The sequence below is a fragment of the Rhinolophus sinicus genome, linkage group LG02 (assembly GCF_036562045.2).
Source record: "Rhinolophus sinicus isolate RSC01 linkage group LG02, ASM3656204v1, whole genome shotgun sequence".
Taxonomy (NCBI): Eukaryota; Metazoa; Chordata; class Mammalia; order Chiroptera; family Rhinolophidae; genus Rhinolophus; species Rhinolophus sinicus.
Window position 1 is genome coordinate 173,054,221 of NC_133752.1, and position 20,330 is coordinate 173,074,550.

A 20,330-nucleotide genomic window follows, 5' to 3' on the forward strand; every position below is an offset into this window, starting at 1 on the left:
CACATGGGAGACTTCCACAGTGAACAAGCCTGTGGCACACACTCCTCTCTGGATCCCCACCTTCTCATCCATCCACTTGCCCTTTCTCTTTTCCATAAGGGAAAACAAACCATCCTTGACGACTAAGAAGAATGACAATGGCACACAAATATGTTCCTATTACATAGTATTTATTTGTTCTGTAACAATTCACATTTTAAATGGTGCTTCCTGACAATATATATACCAGCTGCCAGGGTGCCACTGTCCCTGTTCCTTCACAGCTCTGCCTCTTTCACCATCCCCCGTATCTCATGGATAGCAATTTACATTCAAGGGGTTGGTATCACCATACCACTAGAAGGGCGAGGAGAGACCATCTGCGGGAATGGGAATATGGTCTAGGGCACACGGGAGGATGTGTGAGGGAAGGAAGGAGATTGCAAGGAGGATGATCCCTGCATTTGCAGAAGTCGTTACTACTTCTAGGTAATTGTCATACTGGCTTTGCTGGCAACCCCACGTTGGCAATGGAGAAAGAAAGCAGTACTTCCTATCTCACATATCTGGGTGGGTGGGTATCTATGAGGAAAAGGAAGTTTGGGGACACACTGGACAAGGAACCAGCACCCACATGGGTCAGATGAAGCTTCCTCAATCTTCCACCATCATTTATACCCTCTGACTGGTTGCAAGAGGGAGAAGAAACCTGAAACCTGTACTGTGTTTAGCAAAGAGATTCAAACAGTCAAAACAATCTATGTTAAGTTGGTTTGCAAACACACCATGAAGAATTTAGGGACATTATGTTTTTCTAGCTTCCTCTTACATATTTCTGGAACTCATCCAGGATAAATACAGTCTTCTGCCCAAAACAATGCCCCCAAACCAGGTCCTCAGGAAACAACTTTGCACTTTACTCCTGCCTAAACTGGCTGCCTTCCCAGAAAGCCTCAATATGGTGGAGAACCGAGTGTCAGCCTGGAGAGCTCAGCCCAGGCTGCAAGACTACCACCCAAGTTGTAGGCATTCAGTCACCTATAAATTAGTCCTTAGAATTCTCTACTAGAGCAAACTAGACCCTACGCTCTGCTAGCCAGGTAGATTCAAACCCTAGAAGGGAACCTGGAATCATCCCCATACTCTTGGGTATCCTGTAATTATTTCCCCAAGTTTACAATAAGCTTGACCACACATGCCTTTCAAAGTGTTGAAACCAAATTTGTTTTCACAGGTTTAAGGCAGGGGGTGCCCAGAAACCTGGGAATGCCAACCTGTAGGCCAGGCAATGTGCCTGCGTGGAGCTATTGCCACCAACCTCTGTGATGTCATAATGCTTACCAGTTGGGCAATTAATATATATCCCCTAATTTTCTGGAATCTCTAAATTTTCTGGAATCCCATTATTAACACAAGCTAAAAATATATAAGTTCAAGTAAAGAGAGAACCTGAGTTGCACTCAGGGATGACCTATCAAAATTATTCAAGAAGAAAAGTAGTTTTCCACCAGCTAATGTGGGACTTTCTGCTAAACAATGATCTAGAAGTTTAGGAGAGAACTTAATAGAAGCACTATATTTATATAGAAGAAGGGAGAATCACTGGAAAAAATTCTAAAGAACTTAACCAATTATAAAAGTTACAGTATTTACATAGGAATTTTCTCAAAATACAATGCTTTAAAGGCTCTACAAGGCAGATGTACAAGACAAAATAGTTGCATACTGGACTCATGGAACAAAAGTCCAGAAACAGCTTTGCTCTCATGCAAGCAAAGCAAAAATATCCCTGAATAAAAGAGAGCAAAAGAGAAGCAGTAAGGAGCATGCCCAGGAGAATATGCTAAGAAAGCAGTGTAGATATGAAGCAGAGATAAGGTATCTGCCTCAGTGGTTGCTGACTTCTGGTTTTCCAGGAAGTTGGGGATAACATACACACTAGAACTTCTTAAGTGACTGCAGTAAAAAAGATCATGACTGGCAAAACGAAAAGACCACACAGTAACATATGGACCTCGTCAGAGGTGGGTCATTGAAACTGTATTTCTCTAGCTCCTCTTCTGATAGGAATATGGTTCTTCTTACGGTCACTAAATATATAGAGATGGAAAGTGTGAGAGGAGACGGGACACGTCAGACAAGGGAGAGATGAAAACGCTGGGGTGGCTAACTCCGTCTCCCGCTGTCAGCCTTTCGCACTGCTGCTAAGAGTGGGGAGAAGCTGAGGAACAGGTGGGGAGAGAAAAAGGAGAGACATGAGTGACCCTCAGAATCAGAGGCAGGCCATCTGGAAGCCTTAAGATGACCACACAAACCAGATGTATTTCAGAAGGACAAGAAACGGGGTCCCTGAAGCTTAGGACATATCTAGAAAATGCTTTATCACAATGCTAAAAAAATATACACATACGGCATAATGCAAAACAAAATGTTCCAGGGAAAAACTTCACTGGAATTTCCCAGTAAGAGTTTATAAATTAGACATACAAAATATAAAACACTTATGTAAGATTCACATTTCCAAATTATCCACACAGAGTGCCTAGAGGGGGTTAATACGGGGATTGAAAAGGTAGGTAAAATACCCCAAGCAAATGGATCGTGCCGTTATCAGAGAACTCCAGCGTGCCTTCCGAAGTGCTCTGCAACAACCACACAGAGGTGGTGAAATGAGGTTGGAGATGTCTTCCTTCTCTCCAAAGAACTGATTTTACACCGACAGGAGAGAGACGGTATCCATTCTGTTCGCTTCTTCTGAAACTAAAGATTCCATCAGACTAGATCTAGGGAAAAAGATGCAAGTATCAGTGACTTTAATTTTTGCCATGGCAGAGAAATGGAGGAAACCTGAAGGTCAGAGTATTCCTCTATTTTCTTGTCTTTCTGTGTAGCCCCAATAGCTCACAAGTGTCCCTCCAAAAAGGCCCAGAGACTTTATCTTTTTCCATGGTAAGCTCTTAAATATTGAACTAGACCACAGTACTCATATTTGGGAATAGGGAAGGGGGCGGCTTTAGCATTTTGAGCAAGATAATTCTTTGTGCTATGCAACTGCCTCAAGCCCTGCCTTTCAGCATCACTAGTCCCTACTCAGAAAATACCACACCCCCGTCAGTCACTGAGAGAATCAAAACCATGACCCCACATTTCAAAATGTCCGTTAAGGGAGTGGTACCATTTCCAGCTGAAAACAACTGAGTAACATTTCTCAAGGGTAATGAAGCACCCATAGAAAACGGCACTGGTTCTTGGTACCCAGCTACTCAAGAAGGCTCCCATTCTCCCTACTCTCTGAAGAGCAAAGTTGGAATTGGTAGTATTTGTCTTAAACCTCAACAGTGACTAAATATGTCTGTCAGAAGCTATTCACCTGCAAGGGAGAATCAACAAACTTTATCCTCGAGAGGAATCTTCGCAGCTCCCCACGGCCAATTTTGGGGGTAGTCTCCTTCAGCTGGACCATTTGGCCCTCCATCAGTGCCCACCGTAGACTAAGCTTGCTAACCACCAAGGGTGTTGAATGGCCTTTGGAGCTTGGCCCTGTTGTCCTGGTAACATAAAAGGCATCTTTCCAGAGGTCGTTAATTCCAACTGAGGAAGGACAAAAACAAAAGCAGTTAACAAGGACAGAAAATTTCCACTAACAGGAGAGTAGTTGGGTTCCGCAGCTAGATTCATTTATTCATTTACTCCTTCATTAATTCACAGAAGTTTATTGAGCACCTAATAAATGTAAGGTACTGAGCTAGACAATGGCTGCATAGTGGTGAAGGTCTGGATGCCGGCCAAGCAACTTCAAGGCAAATAAGTTTGTAAGGAGACAGCAAGTCTTTGAATGGCAAGAGAATATGGAAAGAAGTGAAGGAAACATGGCCAGTCTGGCCTTCCCCACCCTCCCCCAGCAGGAACAGCGGATTCCCTTCGGACAGCCTGAGGCAAGGATCCCTGAGGTGGAGACCATCAGACACTTCCACACTAACAGGCAGCAGTGGCTGAGTTTTCAGGGTCTCGGTTTCCTGACTTACGGTCCCTAGCACAGATCCCAATTTTGCTATATGATATTATTTAGCTACATTATATAAAGTAGAAGAATACTTCCAAAACGTTAACAGTGGTGAGGAGTGGTCAGAGTATGGGAGATTTTTCTTTTTCCCGTTGTCTCCTGGCTGCCATTTCTATGCAATGGGCATGTTTACTTTTACTAGTCAGAGAAAAGGCTCCACTGATGCTAAACCAAGGCCCTGAGAAAACATTCTACCTGCATCGTATCCCTCTCAGTTAATTCCAAGTCCTGAGCTCCTATAGGGTCAAGAAACTACTATTATTTGCATTCCTAGCCCCTGGCACAATGCCTGGCATATGCTCAGTAAATGTCTGCTGAGTGAGTGGCTGCAGGAGTCATTACCATCTTAGACCCTTTGGGAATGGGACTGCACGTTCCCCTGGGCTTGCCGCATATGCAGAGGGTATGGGTCCTCACCCTGGGGGAACACTCTGGCCATGGCTCCGGGCAGCACAGACCCCAGGGAAAACGAGGGCAACTCAGCATACCCCCCCTGCTGTCATCTGAAAGCACACATCCTTCCCTGGGTAGGACAGTGGTGTCCTCACACACAGCCAGCACATCCTCTCCCCCGTATGCGTACACAGACCCCTACCGGCACCGGGACTGACCCTTCGATGCTGTCACTGTGCCAGTGGCATTGGCCAGATCCAGAAGAATCAAGGGGAATGCTGGATGCAGGAGGTAAAGGTGGTGAAGGCTGGGTGGCTCAGCTCGGACGACATCCTGACAAGGAGAAGTGAAAAGGAAGAGCAAAGGTAACTCTGCATCCCCACACATCACAGTCCTCAGATGAACAGGGCAAAGGAGACAGGGGTGATTCGTAATTCCTCTCAGATGCTAAGGCCTGACCCCAACTACAATGATGTGTTGGAGAGAAACTCCCCTATGCAGGAGACATAATTCAAAGAGCTCAAAACACTGACTGATCGCGAACTTCTTCAAACCACTAGAGCTAGAAAATGCTTTCTCCCTTATGAGGAAAAAAAAGAAAAAGGCAGAAAGGAAATGTACATGCCCCAGGGAGAAATGTAATGTGGAGACCTCACAGTCACCCGCCTGCGGGGCATTTGAGTGCAGGTCCATCCCCTGTAGCAGGTGGGCATGTATGGAGACAAAATCTACATGTGAAAACATAGTGCACCAAAGACATTTCCTCTCATTGGATATTAAAGCCAACTGCAAGTGTCAAGTTAAAAATCTTATCAGTTCCAGAAATAAACAGAACGACAGAAGCAAGTTATTAACTGTAAAGCAAAAATTGCAAGGCCTCTGTGTCAGTCTCCAAATTCCCTACAGCAGAAGAAATGCACATTGGAACTTCCTTTAACAGTTCAACTTCTGTGCAAGGATGGCATTCGGCAGGCACACATATATGCCAGTAGGGCGCTGCTCTACTGGGCTCCCCGAGTACCACCCCTCCTGTGGGACCATTTTGGGCCTCCCCTCATGGAGGAAATGGAACCGGGAGGGATGACTGGCCCCCTGCTTCTACATTGTCAGCATGGGAACGAATCCACTAAGCAAGAAGAAACATGCACGGGAAGCCTGCAGCTGCCACACTCCCACCGCACGCCCACAAAGCAAAAGAGCGCTTTGCCCACACCCGTCGGAACCCCTGCACGGTGGGACAGATCTCTGGCTTAGACAACAGGACAAGAAAATAGCCAAACTCCGTCCTTACTGCCTACAGAATAGCCCAAATTCTTTAGCATGAAAACCAAGATCTTATCTTCCACCATTTAACCTAAATCTGCCTTTTTCCAGCCTCCTCCTCCAATTATGGACCTGCCCACTCCATGCTTCAAGAATGTCTCATGATTACCTAAACTCATGCTCCACTTCGCTCAGTCTAACCTTTGCCGATCTTATTTCCCCCTAAGACTGTCTAACAACCATCTTCTCTAGCCCATTGCCACACATTAAAACACTTCTCGTCCTTAGGTCCCCAACTTGAATGCCACCTCTTTCATAAAATGCTCCCTAGTCTCCCCCAAATTAGTATCTCCCTCCTTTTGGGCTTCCATTTAAACTTATTTGTACTTTCTATAACTGCATTTGTAACATGCCTTTGTTTTGAGGTTATTTTTAGACGACGCGTACATTTAAGAGTCACCTGCTCCAATCCCCTCATTTTATTAAATGAGGAAGGCAGGAAGTTAACATGTTAGGTCAATTGCCAATGGTCCCATGTTAGGGCATGGCAGAGTTAAGACTATAACCTACATTTTAAGTCAATCTGATCCTCACAAGGAGGGAATACATTCGCATCTTCACTCATGGATAAGAGCACAAAGCTGAGAAAAGCTGAGGGACTTGTCTGAGAGTACGTAGTCGATGAACTCAGGACTCTTCCCATTCAGGCTCCCCCATCGGGGACCACCTGTCTTTTCTAGAAGGCCAGCACTGTTTCCAGTGTATCCTCAGGTCCCGACAGAGAATATGGTGCATGGCACGTAGTAGGTACTGGTCAAGATGTGTTTAACTGAATGAAATCAGGGTGGGTCCCCCTAAAAACTCCCAGGCACCTATTATAGGAGACCCCCCCTGACTCATCGACCCCATCAAAATACTGAATATAGCATTCAAGACTCTCTAAGATCTGCCTTCTATGTGTTAGAACTTCTCTCCCATAATCCCCCGCCCCAGGTGAACTCTCAGCTGCTGCCCCATCCATGTCCCCCCCCCACTGCTTTGCCATCCCCACCCCCACACCTGTTTCTGCAGTCTCAGTTTATTCAGCTCAAAGCCCAGCTTCACCTTCCCTGAAACTTTCCCTGCGCCTTCCAGACCAGGCATAATTCTCTCTCTTCAACAACTGCAGCACGTATGAATCATCTGTCAATAAGGACCTGGTGTCTTGAGAGGACTTTCTGTCCTCTATCTAGCCTCCTACTAGCCATACCAGGTAGCCAGGGGCTGCTGTCAGGTTTCACGCTGCTTGGCTGAAAGGTGACAGAGGGAGGCGTAGCTCAGGAGGAAGCAGGTTCCTGCGTTGCCCCCTCAAATGCTGTTTTCTTCTACCCATAACCACTTGGAAGTGTGGCTGGTCTAATAACACTTCCGGACCCAGTCAACCCCACAGAAGAGCTGCCACCTGACAAAGTGACAAAGGGACCCTCTGAGCTCACTCACAGAATTGGGAGATGCAGCTGACAGCCCTTCAGCCCAAAAGAGGAAGACAGACTTCAAGTCTGCAGTAACCGCTGAGGTGGTTGGCGTTTCTCTCATGTGACACGGAGCACTGTAATTCCAAACAACCGAGCCAGTGTCCCCATCCACCACCATCATCTGTAAGACAGTGAGTACAGCCGGGCCTTAGAAAGTCAGCAAGTCAAGAAAACACACACACACAGATATTCAAACAACATAGTAACAGGTTGAGCTTATCAGATGTGAACAAATTCGGTGTTCAGAGAGCATTAAATAACAGCCAGGATCAGGACCCAGTTTTCTGCAAACCTTGCTACCATCTGACAGAGTTTAAAGCACCATAGGATTTTCAGATGAGAAGAAGACATAAATTATCTAGTAAATTTGGACCTGGTGTCTTGAGAGGACTTTCTGTCCTCTATCTAGCCTCCCATTATCCACAGCAGGTAGCCAGGGGCTGCTGTCAGGTTTCACGCTGCTTGGCTGAAAGGTGACGGAGGGAAGCGCAGCTCAGGAGGAAGCAGGTTCCTGCGTTGCCCCCTCAAATGCTGTTTTCTTCTACCCATAACCACTTGGAAGTGTGGCTGGTCTAGTAACTCTTCCGGACCCAGTCAACCCCATAGAACAGCTGCCATCTGACAAAGTGACAAAGGGATCCTCTCCTGTTATAGATGAGAAAATGGAGGCTCAGAGACAGGAGATGACTTAATTGTTCAGGTTTCAGACAGTCCCCGGACAGAGGAGCCAGCCATTCTGTAGTGGTGGTGCCAACAGCAGTGCCTCACTCCTGCTCCTTCCCTCCCCCGACTGCAGCAACATGTAGAGGGAATGATTAAGTCAGCTCAGCACTAGGCCACAGTGCTAAGAACTTTCTCGTTTGACCACTGGTATTGTGACACAGGCAGCCCAGCCCTAGGGACGTCTCAAATTTAAAAGAGCACAGTTGAAACAGGCGAAAATAAATCAAGAGATTCTCTTCCTAGCTGCATCTCTCAAAGGATAATTAAGGGAGCTGAATTTATAATCCTTGGCAGCACTTACATCTCCCATCACCACAAACACCTCACACCTCACAGTTCTAGAGCCTGTCACTTGCCAAAATCCCCAAGAAACTCTCCCATTTACCTCCAGCCCCAATGCCTTTTGCCCTCTGTCCTCAGTGTCTTTGTTCTTCCGTAAGTAGAAGGACTGCACGTCTTTCAACCATCACCTCCCTATTCCTCCAGTCTCTCAGGTCCTGCCCTTCTCTGCCCACGCTCAGACGCTGCCTCACAAAAGACCCTTTCCTCTGAGGAAGCAGAGAGGAAAACAGCCAGCAGTTCAAGATTCTGCACTAAACAATTTTATCCAGTCACACATATTATTTCATTTAACTGTCACAATACGCCTATGAAGGGAGGCAGTACTGTTACCACTGTTGTACAGGAACTGCAGCGAGGTGAAATTATATCATTTGCCCAAGGTCACCAGTAAGTAGTGGAGCCAAGATTAAAATCCGGTGTGAACCCTCAGCATCTCAGCTCTTCACGGGCCTACTATATCCACTGTTTTCTTTTAATTTTCCTAGGAATGGCAATGAAAATTCCCATCTCTACCCAAAGTTCCTTTGAAATACAATCAGACAATGCTTCCTTACAGCACTGCTGGAAGACTCTTCCTGAAGTGACTCTGTATCATCAGACCTGCTTGTGACCAAATAGCCCTACTGCTTCCAACACCTCACCCAGATTCTGCAGCCTTGCTTTCTGATCTCCCTGGCAGGAACGCCTCTCAGACCGTCCTTATTTGTCCATCCAGCAAACCTCTGCTCTGCTCTCGTGATTCTGCACATTCGACCTCTGAGCAACATAAAGCTTCTCCATCTAGTCCCCACATCCCCGTGGCACTGCGCAAACCTCCATGACAGCACTTACCACAACGCGGGAGACCTGTGTGCACAGACACCCCAGTGATACGAGCAACACAGATGGTGGCCTTGTCATTAGTGCTGTGTCTCCAGACATCACCTGTGTGCCCAGCACAGAACTTGGCACACACCCGAGGTGATGAGTAAGTGTTTGTTGCACTCTCTCTCAGGGAACAGTGTGCAATATATAGATACATATTTTACAGCAAAGATAGGCCAAAAAGCTAGGTCAAGCATTACAAAGAAATTTTAAAAACTCTAATTCTACTTGTAATGTTAAAGAAATGAATAAACTGTCTATCCAATCATTGCTATGCTCACCATAGGCAATCTCATGTACAATCAGAAAGACCCACTGTGTCCTTGGGACCTGCCATCACATTCTGTCTCTGGCTCTCTGGCCTTCCTGACCCGGCATGCTTCCCCATCTACCCCCTCCGCACAGAAATACAGTTCAGCTTTCAAGGCCCGGCTCATCCTTCCCTCCTTTATAAAGCCCTCCATAACAACACAGCAACGAAAATGTCCTGCCTTCTCTGAAATCTCAGGTGTATATATGTATGTCCTAAAGTATTAAATTGATTAATGCCTGTCTTTCTGCACCAAGCGACTTCAGAAGGCTCCTATTGCTTAACTCTACGAGTAAGTCAGGAATCCAGAAGAAGGTCCTCCTGTGCAGGAAGGAGGTTAGCGAGAAAAATTTCCAGAGCTACAGGTTTAGCACTGAACTGTGAGGTTTCATTTGATCCACTCAGCTAGGCTTGGAGTTCTTGGAAAGAAGGGACCATATTTTAGGTTCTTTTTGTTTCTCACAATGCCTAGCACAGGGCTGGAGACAAAGTACATACTTGATATATGTTTGGATTGATTTTGAGTCCCAAGGCTTTACCTTTTTCAGCCCAATGCCATCCTGTATCTGCAGAAGGAAGTCTAATGTCTGATCGTCAGTGAAATACCCAGAAGTAGGCTGGCTGCAAATGAGAACAAAGTAAGTGATCGACAGCGAATAAGAAACAAGAAAAACAAGGAACTCCTTCCCTCCCTGCTCTTGCATCAGCCCCAGATACCACACCACTGTTCTGGGCAGTTGGTGAACATGGGAGAGTGGATGAAAACAGCACACGCGAGGAGGAGCTCTGCAAACCTGTGCAAGCCGTCAAGGCTCAGTGTCCAGGAAGGCAGAAGGCTGTGCCCCCGAAGCAGGACAAGGCCTTGTCGCGTTGTGATCAGGAGATTGCTGCAGTTGGAATCCGGTGCCTTCACCAGCTGGAGCAGCTCAACACCATCACTGGATGAACAAGACCCCAGCAGTTAGCCTCCGGCTTGGCTGAGATTCCTGACCCACCTAGTTGGGCTTTTTCTCTCAGTGAACATGTTTGTACATGCTCTTGGAGTCCGCTCCCACCATAGCTTATCAAGTGGGACACTCTGCCATTCCAGCTGAATCTCATTTTCTTGACCTTGAAAAACCAAAGATCCCTAGAAAACTCATATAAGTTCAAAAGGAACTCACAGAAGTGCCACAGAGCCATACCTCCCACGTTGGATACTCTGGGAAACCCAACAGAGCCACGGAGAATGGTAGGGCAGGCAGATAGAGATCTGGACAGAAGGCTTGAAACTGTCATTCCGCTTGGATAGCACTTCATGTATACACTTCATCACCTTATTTCTTTCCCTGTACAACTGGGACCATTTTATTTGACATCTACCCAATTCACTAAAACATGATACTGCCCGAGAAAATGCTAGAAAATGATTTTAAACTTCTGGTAGAAAACAATAAAGACAATTATCACCCAGGCCTGGGTTTAAATGGGTAAAAATCCACAGCATATGACAAATTACATGCTTTTAGTTAAAAAATAAACAGAAATTAAAAAATAATATTTCATGGATGCTTATGCTTGCTTCTTCCAAAATGATGACTCCACTAAGAGAAAAATAAAGAGTGGGGCAGATACTTCAGCACAGTTTTACAAATAGTTATTTTAAATAAATCTACAGTTTTACAGTTATTTTAAGTAAATCTATCTTCCTACCTGAAGGTTCCCCAGCCTGACCCTGCCCTACTCTGACTCAGAACCCTACACAAATATCCTTCCTTACAACTTATATGCAAAGGGATCACATATCACAGTCACTAACGAATACAGAGGTACCAAACAAATGTATACACATGACCTGTATTCATCTCTTGTTATCTGTATGGCTTATTACAATTTAATACAGTTTTTTCCTTTCTTAAAATGTGTATACATGTGTTTGGCACCCTCTGTAGATATCAACACATTATGTTATCAGGAAAAGAAAACTTCTCGTTCACATTAACCAGATCAGAAAATAGCATATTAAGGCTAGCACTGTTTCCCCCTCAAACTCTACCCACATATTCACCAGCCCAACCAAACTTAGAGACTCCACGGCATGTGAGAGATCAGGGATGTCAGTGACAAGGTCAGATGTCTGCCCTACCTGTAAATGTCAATAAGCTCAGACAGGTTGATGGACCTTCGCTTCTCCCATTCTGGCTCTTCTATCTGCAGAGAAGGTGGTGAGCTGTCTCGATTCTGTGCCTGAACAAAAATGTCCCGCAGGGCGACAGCCTGGATATTACCTAGCACCACAGGAAGAACCAACACTGAGAAGTTGAATTTAATACAACTCTCCCAGGGTGAGGATCTGAGTGAGAGACACGGAGCCTGTCAGATATAGCCCGCCCAGACTGGTCCAACATGGAGCGAACCTGGAAGTGATTTTGTAAATGCCGACCAAAGACTCTTCTCTTTGGAGAAGGAAGCAAGGGAAAGCAGAGTTAATAATGTGCAATAGGTGGGGGCACTGAGCAGTGCCTGCGACAGGAGGTGATGAAAGGGCTCATGTCAACAATTCCTGAGCTTTCACACTGCTTCACAAAAGAGGCCTAATCACATACACTAATGGGGAGCAATAGCAAAATGATCCTTGCTTCTTACCAAAGCCAAACAGGATGTAGACAGCCCCATTTGTGGTGATGTAAACCTGAGGACCAATCAGATTCCCCGCTCCCACAATGCTGTACTTCACAGGTCGGCCCACTGGACTCCCTGTCCGACCAGACACCAGCAGAAAGCACAGATCTGGCTGAAGAGACAAAGAAGGGGGTCAAGTCAATAGAAACCCTAGCGTTTCCTAATCAAATAGTTTCTATACATAGTCATTGCTTCCTCGTTAGCTAAGGGTTCAGAAACACTTCCCAAAGTTGGAAAGCACAAAGCCAAACCTGCTTCACTTAACTTCCCAGGAAGTAAGAGGCAAATGTCCCATTCCCTTGTTAGATACCTGCAAAGGGCATCTTCATGGTAGCTCAGGGAATTTCTCTGAAGCAGTTGTTGCTAATGAACAGAATTCTAGCCCAGAGCTAAGTATAGGACAGCTGACCCCCGCTCTCCACTCTCATACCCAGGAGTCCCCAGTAATATTTGGTCCCAACAAGAAGCCATGCAGGTGGTGATCTACCATCATAACATTACATGTCTGGCCTGGAAAATATCAACCTCACTCTCAAGCAAAGATAAGCAAACTTTTTCTGTGAAAGGCTAGATGGTAAATATTTCAGGTTATGCAAACCAGATGGTTTCTAGCAACTGCTCTGCTCTACCGCCATTGTGTGAAAGCAGCCATAGGTAATACATAAATAAATGGGTGTGGCTGTGTTCCAGTAAAATTTTATTTACAAAAACAAGCAGTGGGCCAAAGTTGATCTGCAAGCCATAGTTTGCAGACCCCTGCTCTAGAGGATTTTATTTGGGGAACAGAGTTGCTGGTTGGGAAATATGAGGACTGACTGTATCCATATCCTGACTTCAGTAAACCTTCTGACGAAGCTTATCATCATGAATTCTTATGGACAAATAAAGAGAAGTGGTTTTCAGCATACCCAGAGTAGAGTCAGTGCCAACCCAGAGGGAGGTTTTAGAGAAATGGCACACACTGTGCTACTCTCATTCCTATTCATCATTCTTTTCAGACTTGAATGAATAGAATTCACGCTGATCACAAAGCTGAGAGGGACAGCTAATATACCATATGACAAACTCAAAATTCAAGAAAGTCTTAGGCCAGAAGATGGGTCAAAATCTGGAAGAAGAAATCGGCCATTAATTAATTGATTGATTAAAAGACGTGGGTGTTTTAATTGATTATACACAAAAACTAGATCTTAGAAAGGCTATCACCATATTTGGCTGCATTAACAGAAATACAGAGTCTGTATCACAAGAAGTAACAATTTCCTTAGGTCACTATAACCGGTCATATTACAAACAGAATACTGTTTTCAGATATGGAGACCACATTTTACAAGAGATATGGACAAACTGCAAAGGGAAAGAAATTAAAAAAGAGAGACTTCATGTAGCTTGGACTTCATGTAGCATGAGGAACAGTAGGAGAAATTAGGAATATTCAGCCTTGAAAGTAGCAGGCTTAGAGGGATGAGGTTAACAGCTAAAGGCTTTCATGTAGAAAGAGGATTAGATTCATTCGGGGTAGCTCTGTGGGGCTGAAGCTGGACAATGTACGGACGCTATGAGAAAGCAGATTTCTCATCAATATTTTCTAGACCTGACCAAAAATGAAAGGGACTGCCTCACAAAGTAGCGGTAGTCCCATCAGCCTGAGTACTCGGGGAGAGTCTGGGTGCCAATGAGTCTGGAATACAGCATCAGGGATTACAGCCTGGTATAAGAGGGTAAACCACATGGCTTTTAAGGTCCCTTCCCACTAAGTTCTAGGCCAGATCAGTTCCTCGAACCCAGTTCCTCAATCATCAGCTGTCCTAAGCCCACCTCACTCTAAGCCCAGATCTCAGAATGCAATTGCTCTAAGTCATGGACCTAATATATTGCATTCCTTGTGAAGAGAGCCTTCCATATCTGTAGCTTAAACAGGTTCTTCAGATTCTGGTGGATGAGAGAAGTCAAAAAAAGTCAGTATAAAGACAAAGCTATTGCTTGCTCTAAACCCATCACTTCTCCGTGATTTTTCTAGTGTATCCCATCACTTTTTAGGCAGAATGGAGACTATTTTACAACTGTATACACTGTGCAAATGAGTCAATTCTGCGAGAACAGTTGGGCACTTTTTTTGTTTTGGTTTTTGGTGGAGACAAAACACAAAAGGCACAGCAGAACTGGCAAGAAGCCAATTCCTCTAGCAGAGGCCTCACTGTGGAGGGTCCCTGAAGGCTTAAACAATTACCCCATCAATCATCACCTGCTGATAAGATGTTACATGGGGTATTAAGGTCTAGATTATAAACTTGCTCAATGTCTTGCTATGGCTCTGCTAACGGTAATTCCATTAAAAAGAAACTCCCCATACTTTCTGCTTTGGAATGCCCTCCATGATGGATATAATCACTGAAATTTCCCCTAGCCCCCAGTCTCTATTCAGTGACTGGGATAAAAAAATTATGTGAATAATTCCTGAATTCTTGGTTCAGTCTAAGACTAATTGGCTAGCCGAAGAAAAACTAACAGAAAGTACTCTTAAAACTGACTTGCCTTCAAAAATTTTCCTCATCTCTCTTCTTCCCTCTCATCTCACAAACATAAGGCATTATCCGGTGAATTCGTGCAGTGCTCCTCGGAACGTGTGATGGGGGACACTGAGTGAGCTTATGGTGCTCTTGGCAGAAAGCCATACGAAATTTTGTTTACTTCTGTTCTAAGTAATATTCCTTGCAGATTTTATAACTCCACTCCATATATGCATTACAAAAATCACAACAGCAAATACAAGGTCTATTGAAATTAAAATAAGCTATCAAATGAGGTAAAATGGTCTATATCCACATTTTTCCACAACCGTTCTCTGCCAATTCTTTTGAGTACAGGCATCTCCTGGCAGATGCACAGGAGGAAGTCTGAGAAACGGTCTTGGAGAAGCTTGGAAAAGAGCTTCAGAAACAAAAATGTGAAACTGAGATAAATCTGTTCATTCACGTATTCTTTCCTGTGACTTGCGGGGGAACCTATTATTTTACCTGGGCGGAGAATAATTAGTTCCAGGGCACTGGAGTTCTGGCGCAGCACAACTGAGGGGCATAATAAGGACCACTGTACTAGAATCAAACTCTGCACTGTCACAGCCTAAACTGTAACTCTCCTTTCTTTGGTCATTGTTGTTTCTTGTCCGACTTATAATTTTTTCTATATTTGTTTTATGGACTTTCCATCAGTCATTTTGTTTTATAGTTGAAATAAACGCTAAATACGTAAAATATAATAAAACTAAAAATACATACATAAGCAGTTAAAGCTATGTTAACTCTAACTTTCATAAGAATCCAGCCACTAGATAGAATATTCTTCCCATTTTACATACAAAGAAAACGAGGCTTGGGAGGTTCCGTGGCTTACCCAAGGCCACAAAGCTACCAAGTGGTAGGACAGGAACTCAACCATGGGCCTATCTGGCTGCAAACCTCCATCATGCCACGGTCAATGGAACCATTTCCCTGCTAGGAAAATGGGTTCACAATGGTAATTTATTTATTTAATCTCATAAGGCAAATTTATTTAAACCTAAGCCCTGGTAATAAGGTTTCAAGCAGCATTTCTAATACTGCTCAGAACTGACTAAAGTTGAAGCATTCCCTATACAAAACAAGGACCATTTAATACAGAGCATACCTGCAATTCCCCAATGGCCAGAACCACAAGATCTCTAACACCATCGTCATCCACATCAGGCAGCGCCACCCCTGGGGCAGCCAGGGTCCCATTGGATAAGTAGTTTGGGTTTAAAGTCCAAATGGCTTTCCCTAGAGAAGAACAAACAGGCTGATCACAATTCTGACTTTCTGCCTGTGAAAAAGGCTGACACGATGCCCCCAGGCCAGAGAAGAGGACCTCAACGGCTAAACAACAGACAGCAATTCCTACTTACTTTCGTTTTTTATCTTACTGGGGAGGAAGGAAGCAGGGAGTGTAAGATGAAATCCTCAAGTATCTGGGTACCAAACCCATGTAATAACTGCACACCTGCATTTTTTAGATAAAATGGAGGTGCTACAGTCTATCCAGGAGAGAGGAGCGCACTGATCTGGGACAGAGGAATCGATCTGTTATAGATTATTACAACTAGTAGGAACCACCCAAGGGTAGCCCACCAAAACAACTCTCTCTCCTATTACACGGTCACGTGAGTAAAGAAATTGTAGGTTTCCAAGATGATCTCAGCTCTAGACTTAACTCACATTCAATTTCTTTTCACTCAGAAGTACCCCATGACCAAACACTGACCTCTGAAACTAGAAGGAGCCTCCATTATATAGGATTCTTTTTTATTTCTTTTGTCATACATGTCTGAATGCAGTAAGCAGCTAAAAGGCCAAATCCACATCTCAACAAATCTTACTTCTTCACTGACACCATTTTAAGTAGTTAATGCCCAAATTTACACAGGGACCCTATATACATCAAATATGAAGGGACAACACTCAGCTATCTTGTACAAAGAACGGAGTAGAGAGACTATTTACAAAGCAAAGGTCTCAGGGTAGTTTCTGTTCTGTTTAGATAACTCAGCTTAGCCCCCTTCCTATCATCAAACAGGTTAAACCACAGGTCTGGTACTCAGTCCACTCCAACCCCTTCTGTACCTCCCTTAATAACCACCTCCAGAGTAGTGAATCAGACTTTTCCACGATGTGAGGCCAGAAAGCTCCCTCCCCCACCAGATTGTTCAATCCGAGATTACGGCTCCCTGGAGCGGAGATCTTTTGTGGAAAATGATCTTTACCTGATGTCGCATTGAATGCGCTGAGCATCTTGCGTGTCCCTGTCACAAGGCAGATGGTTTCAGCCATCCCTCCTGGCATCAGATTCAAGCACGTAATATCTCGAGCCTCCTCGGGGAGGGGACTAGACCAGAGAGTGCTGCCATTCATCCCCGACAGGCACACGAGGACAGCAGCTGGCCCGGAGACACCTAAAAGCACATAAGAGAGACAAGAAAGGAAAAGAGGCAGAGGAGAGAAGAGGTAGCGATGAGTAAAAGGCCAGGAAACCAAAAGTAATGGTGGTAAGGCAACAACTCACAGCTGTGTCCTCAGCGCCTTCCCAGACTTCTGGCAACAAGGTCTGAAAACAGAGGACCTTTCATGTCTGCTCACACATCTCTCGTGCAAGACACGAGCTGCGGGCCTCCTGCAGGCTGCCTTCTGCAACTCCACTCTCACACCTCTCCCAACACATCTGTTTATGCATCTGTCACTGCAGGCCCCACTAAATACTGATAACCTTAAAAATAAAGACTGTTGCATTAATTTCTGTATCCTCAGTGCCTCACAAAGCACCTAGCACATATAGTAACCATTTGCTGAATAAAAGACAGGTCTAAAAAAAAAAATCAAGAATATGTAAAAGTAGTCGTTGAGAACAAAACAAACAAAACAGGAGGGAAAGGCATGCTCAGAAAAGTGAGAGTAATCTAGAATATGAACAGAGCAGGGAGCAAAACACCTGAATTCTAATCATCACTAGCAAATGCTCCCCAAGAGCAGAAAACAAATATTGTTTAAAAATAAACCTGAAGATTACACTTAACCATGATCAGTAGGTCTTCCTGGTCCAGGGTTCCATGGAATCAGCTGATCTGGCCCCAGTCAGGAAAGAATATTTGGGAAAACGTAAGATTTCCGAGGATAGCTGGTAAAGGACTAAAGTAGCTCACCTCTTTAATAAATAATCCTTTATGTCACTTTACCATCAGAATCATACTTTTCTCTCGGGCCAGTTTTACATTCATGTTCAGGATGGGATACTGAACCCATCTCACACATTTTCTACCTCCGGTAACAATACAGATATGGAAATGTAAGCTTTAGAGGATCCTTGTACCTACTCCTCAGTGCTACTAATTAAATATACAACCTCAAAACAAGGGACAAGCTGTGGCTCACTGTTTCAGCCTGGGTTGCTAGAGGCAGTGACACACATGACAAACTGTGGTAATAAATGTTACCGTCTCCCTGGATGCTGATTAACACACTGTGCTGCCCTTCCCCCTTCAGGACCCTAATGACTCCCTATCAGCTCTCTGACTCAGCTTTTCCCAGGTGGTGGGTTCTCTCTTCCCCACTAGTCCATGACTCCTTGAGGCAAAAAAAAAAAAAACCGCACTCATCTTGTTTAGCTCAATATAACCTACGTAAGGTGCACAGCAGGCATTCAATACATACTTGTTGAATGAATGGATGACTACGAAACAAACAAATAAAAAATACAATCTTTCTGTGTTTCCCCAGAAAATAAGACCTAGCCGGACAATTAGCTCTAATGCATCTTTTGGAGCAAAAATTAATATAAGACCCAGTACTATATTATATATTATATTTATTATATTATATTGACTCAGTCTTACAGTAAAATAAGACTAGTAAAATAAGACTAGGTCTTAATATAAGACTAGGTCTTAATATAAGACTAGGTCTTATATTAATTTTTCCTCCAAAAGACACATTAGAGCTGACTGTCCAGCTCTTATTTTCGAGGAAACACGGTTCTTATGCTCAGTGACACAGATCTTTGAACCCACTGTCTGGGGTTCTGGGCACAGCAGTTTAACAGAAAGGTCAACGACAATGAACTCCAGAGCCAGACTGCCAAAATTTGGATCCCAGTTCTATCATTTACCAACTGGGGGACAGTGGACAAGTTCCTTAACTTCACTGTGTCTCAGTTTCCTCATCTGCACACAAGAGATAGTAATATTAGTCTACCTCACCTCAGGGGATTGAGTTAAGGAATAAATTTGTCCATAATGTGTTATGAACTTACAATGCTACCTAGCACACAGAAAGAACTGTGTGTTAGCTATGTTATTATTTTTTACAATCTGTGTCCAAACCCATGACCCTGTTATTAAGAGTCCTGTTAGCCAAACCATGCAAAATACTAAATGACTGAAAAAAAAAATCTCTAAATCTAAAGGTGGATGGAAGAAATTTTTACTTCAAAAGCTAATGAGTCATAGGCAGAAAAAAAAAAAGGTGCTTTAGGTTCAATCATATAGAAATCAATGTCTTGCCTGGAGGTTCTATGCCCGTAACAGATCTGTGCCAGAACTGCTTCTACATGGTGCACAAGCCCCAGAAAGGTATTTCTAGTAATATCCAAGAGGCATGCAGCCTACAATTCTCTGAAACAGACCTAGATGTTTATTCCAGGGCCTGAATGATGAAAAAGGAGTGACTTTTGATAAAAAAGGAGGGCATGCTCAGCCTCAAACCTGAGTTCCTGTATCAGTTGACAGACTGTAGTTTGAATCCATTTTAATGGAGGCAGCAGGACAAACCTAAGCCATGCATGACAGCTGGTGTCCCAGGAAATAGCTCACTCAATTAGAGTAAACTGTGGAAGGTTTAATAAAGAGACTATTTATAGATGTGGTCAGGGTACAGGGAAACCACAACAGACAGTACAGTCCCTCAGAAATGTTCCCACTCCCAGGCCCAAGGGACAGGAGAGGAAGTCACTACTGGAATCCGGAAACGGAAAGTCCTGTAAGAGGACCACCTTGGGAGGCGCTGCGACCTGTGATCAAAGATGCAGCCAGTCTAAACTGACCCGGAAGGGGAGGGACCCAGTAGAATACATACCCTTGCTTCACTCACTTCCTCTCCTCCAATTTCTTGCCTGGCTCCCCATTGGCCAAACCCAACTGGAAGTCTGCAGGCAAGGGAGACCCCTGACATAACCCAGATTGTCAGCCTCCCAAAGAGAGAGCAGGATGGAGAGCAGAGACAGAGGAATAGACACAAGGAGTAAAAGGAAAACACCCAGCCAAGATGTGTGCGTGAAAGGTGCGGGAACAACAGCTTTCTGCCAGGGACAGAAGGTAGGATGGTCGATCTTTATTATAATCTAAGAGGCTATGGAACACTAACTAACTGGGAGAAAACTCAGGAAACCTAAGTACGATGCTGTGTACTGCAGGAATGTGGGTAAGTCACTTTCTCTCTGGATCTCAGCTTCTTCATTGGACTGGTGACCACTAAAACTTCCCTCCAGCTACGGCACTCTCTAATCTCTTGAAATGAACTTGAAATTTACATGCAAACTTTCTGAGGTTTGTCATGTATGACAGATCCACGGTGACTTTCTATTCACTACAGGCCCTTTTATACAGTGCCCCTCAGGAGACAACCCTAAGGCTTTCTCTTAGCTCCTAGCCCCTCCA

The 20,330-nt window shown here is 44.4% G+C and overlaps 1 protein-coding gene across 2 annotated transcripts in view; it reads right to left on the reverse strand.

The window, feature by feature from the left end:
• Positions 1–151: 151 nt before the first annotated feature.
• FAM234B (family with sequence similarity 234 member B) overlaps positions 152–20,330 on the reverse strand; it is a 66,106-nt gene continuing 45,927 nt past the window's right edge. For both annotated transcript variants that reach the window (XM_074325987.1, XM_019744757.2), the window contains 10 exons: positions 16,890–17,078; positions 15,779–15,909; positions 12,077–12,224; positions 11,577–11,718; positions 10,246–10,389; positions 9,991–10,072; positions 7,178–7,333; positions 4,654–4,768; positions 3,350–3,570; positions 152–2,762 (listed from right to left, as the gene is read on the reverse strand). In XM_074325987.1, the coding sequence (XP_074182088.1) occupies positions 2,757–2,762; positions 3,350–3,570; positions 4,654–4,768; positions 7,178–7,333; positions 9,991–10,072; positions 10,246–10,389; positions 11,577–11,718; positions 12,077–12,224; positions 15,779–15,909; positions 16,890–17,078 (1,334 nt within the window). In that variant the 3' untranslated portion in view covers positions 152–2,756. The remainder of the gene's footprint in view (positions 2,763–3,349; positions 3,571–4,653; positions 4,769–7,177; positions 7,334–9,990; positions 10,073–10,245; positions 10,390–11,576; positions 11,719–12,076; positions 12,225–15,778; positions 15,910–16,889; positions 17,079–20,330) is intronic.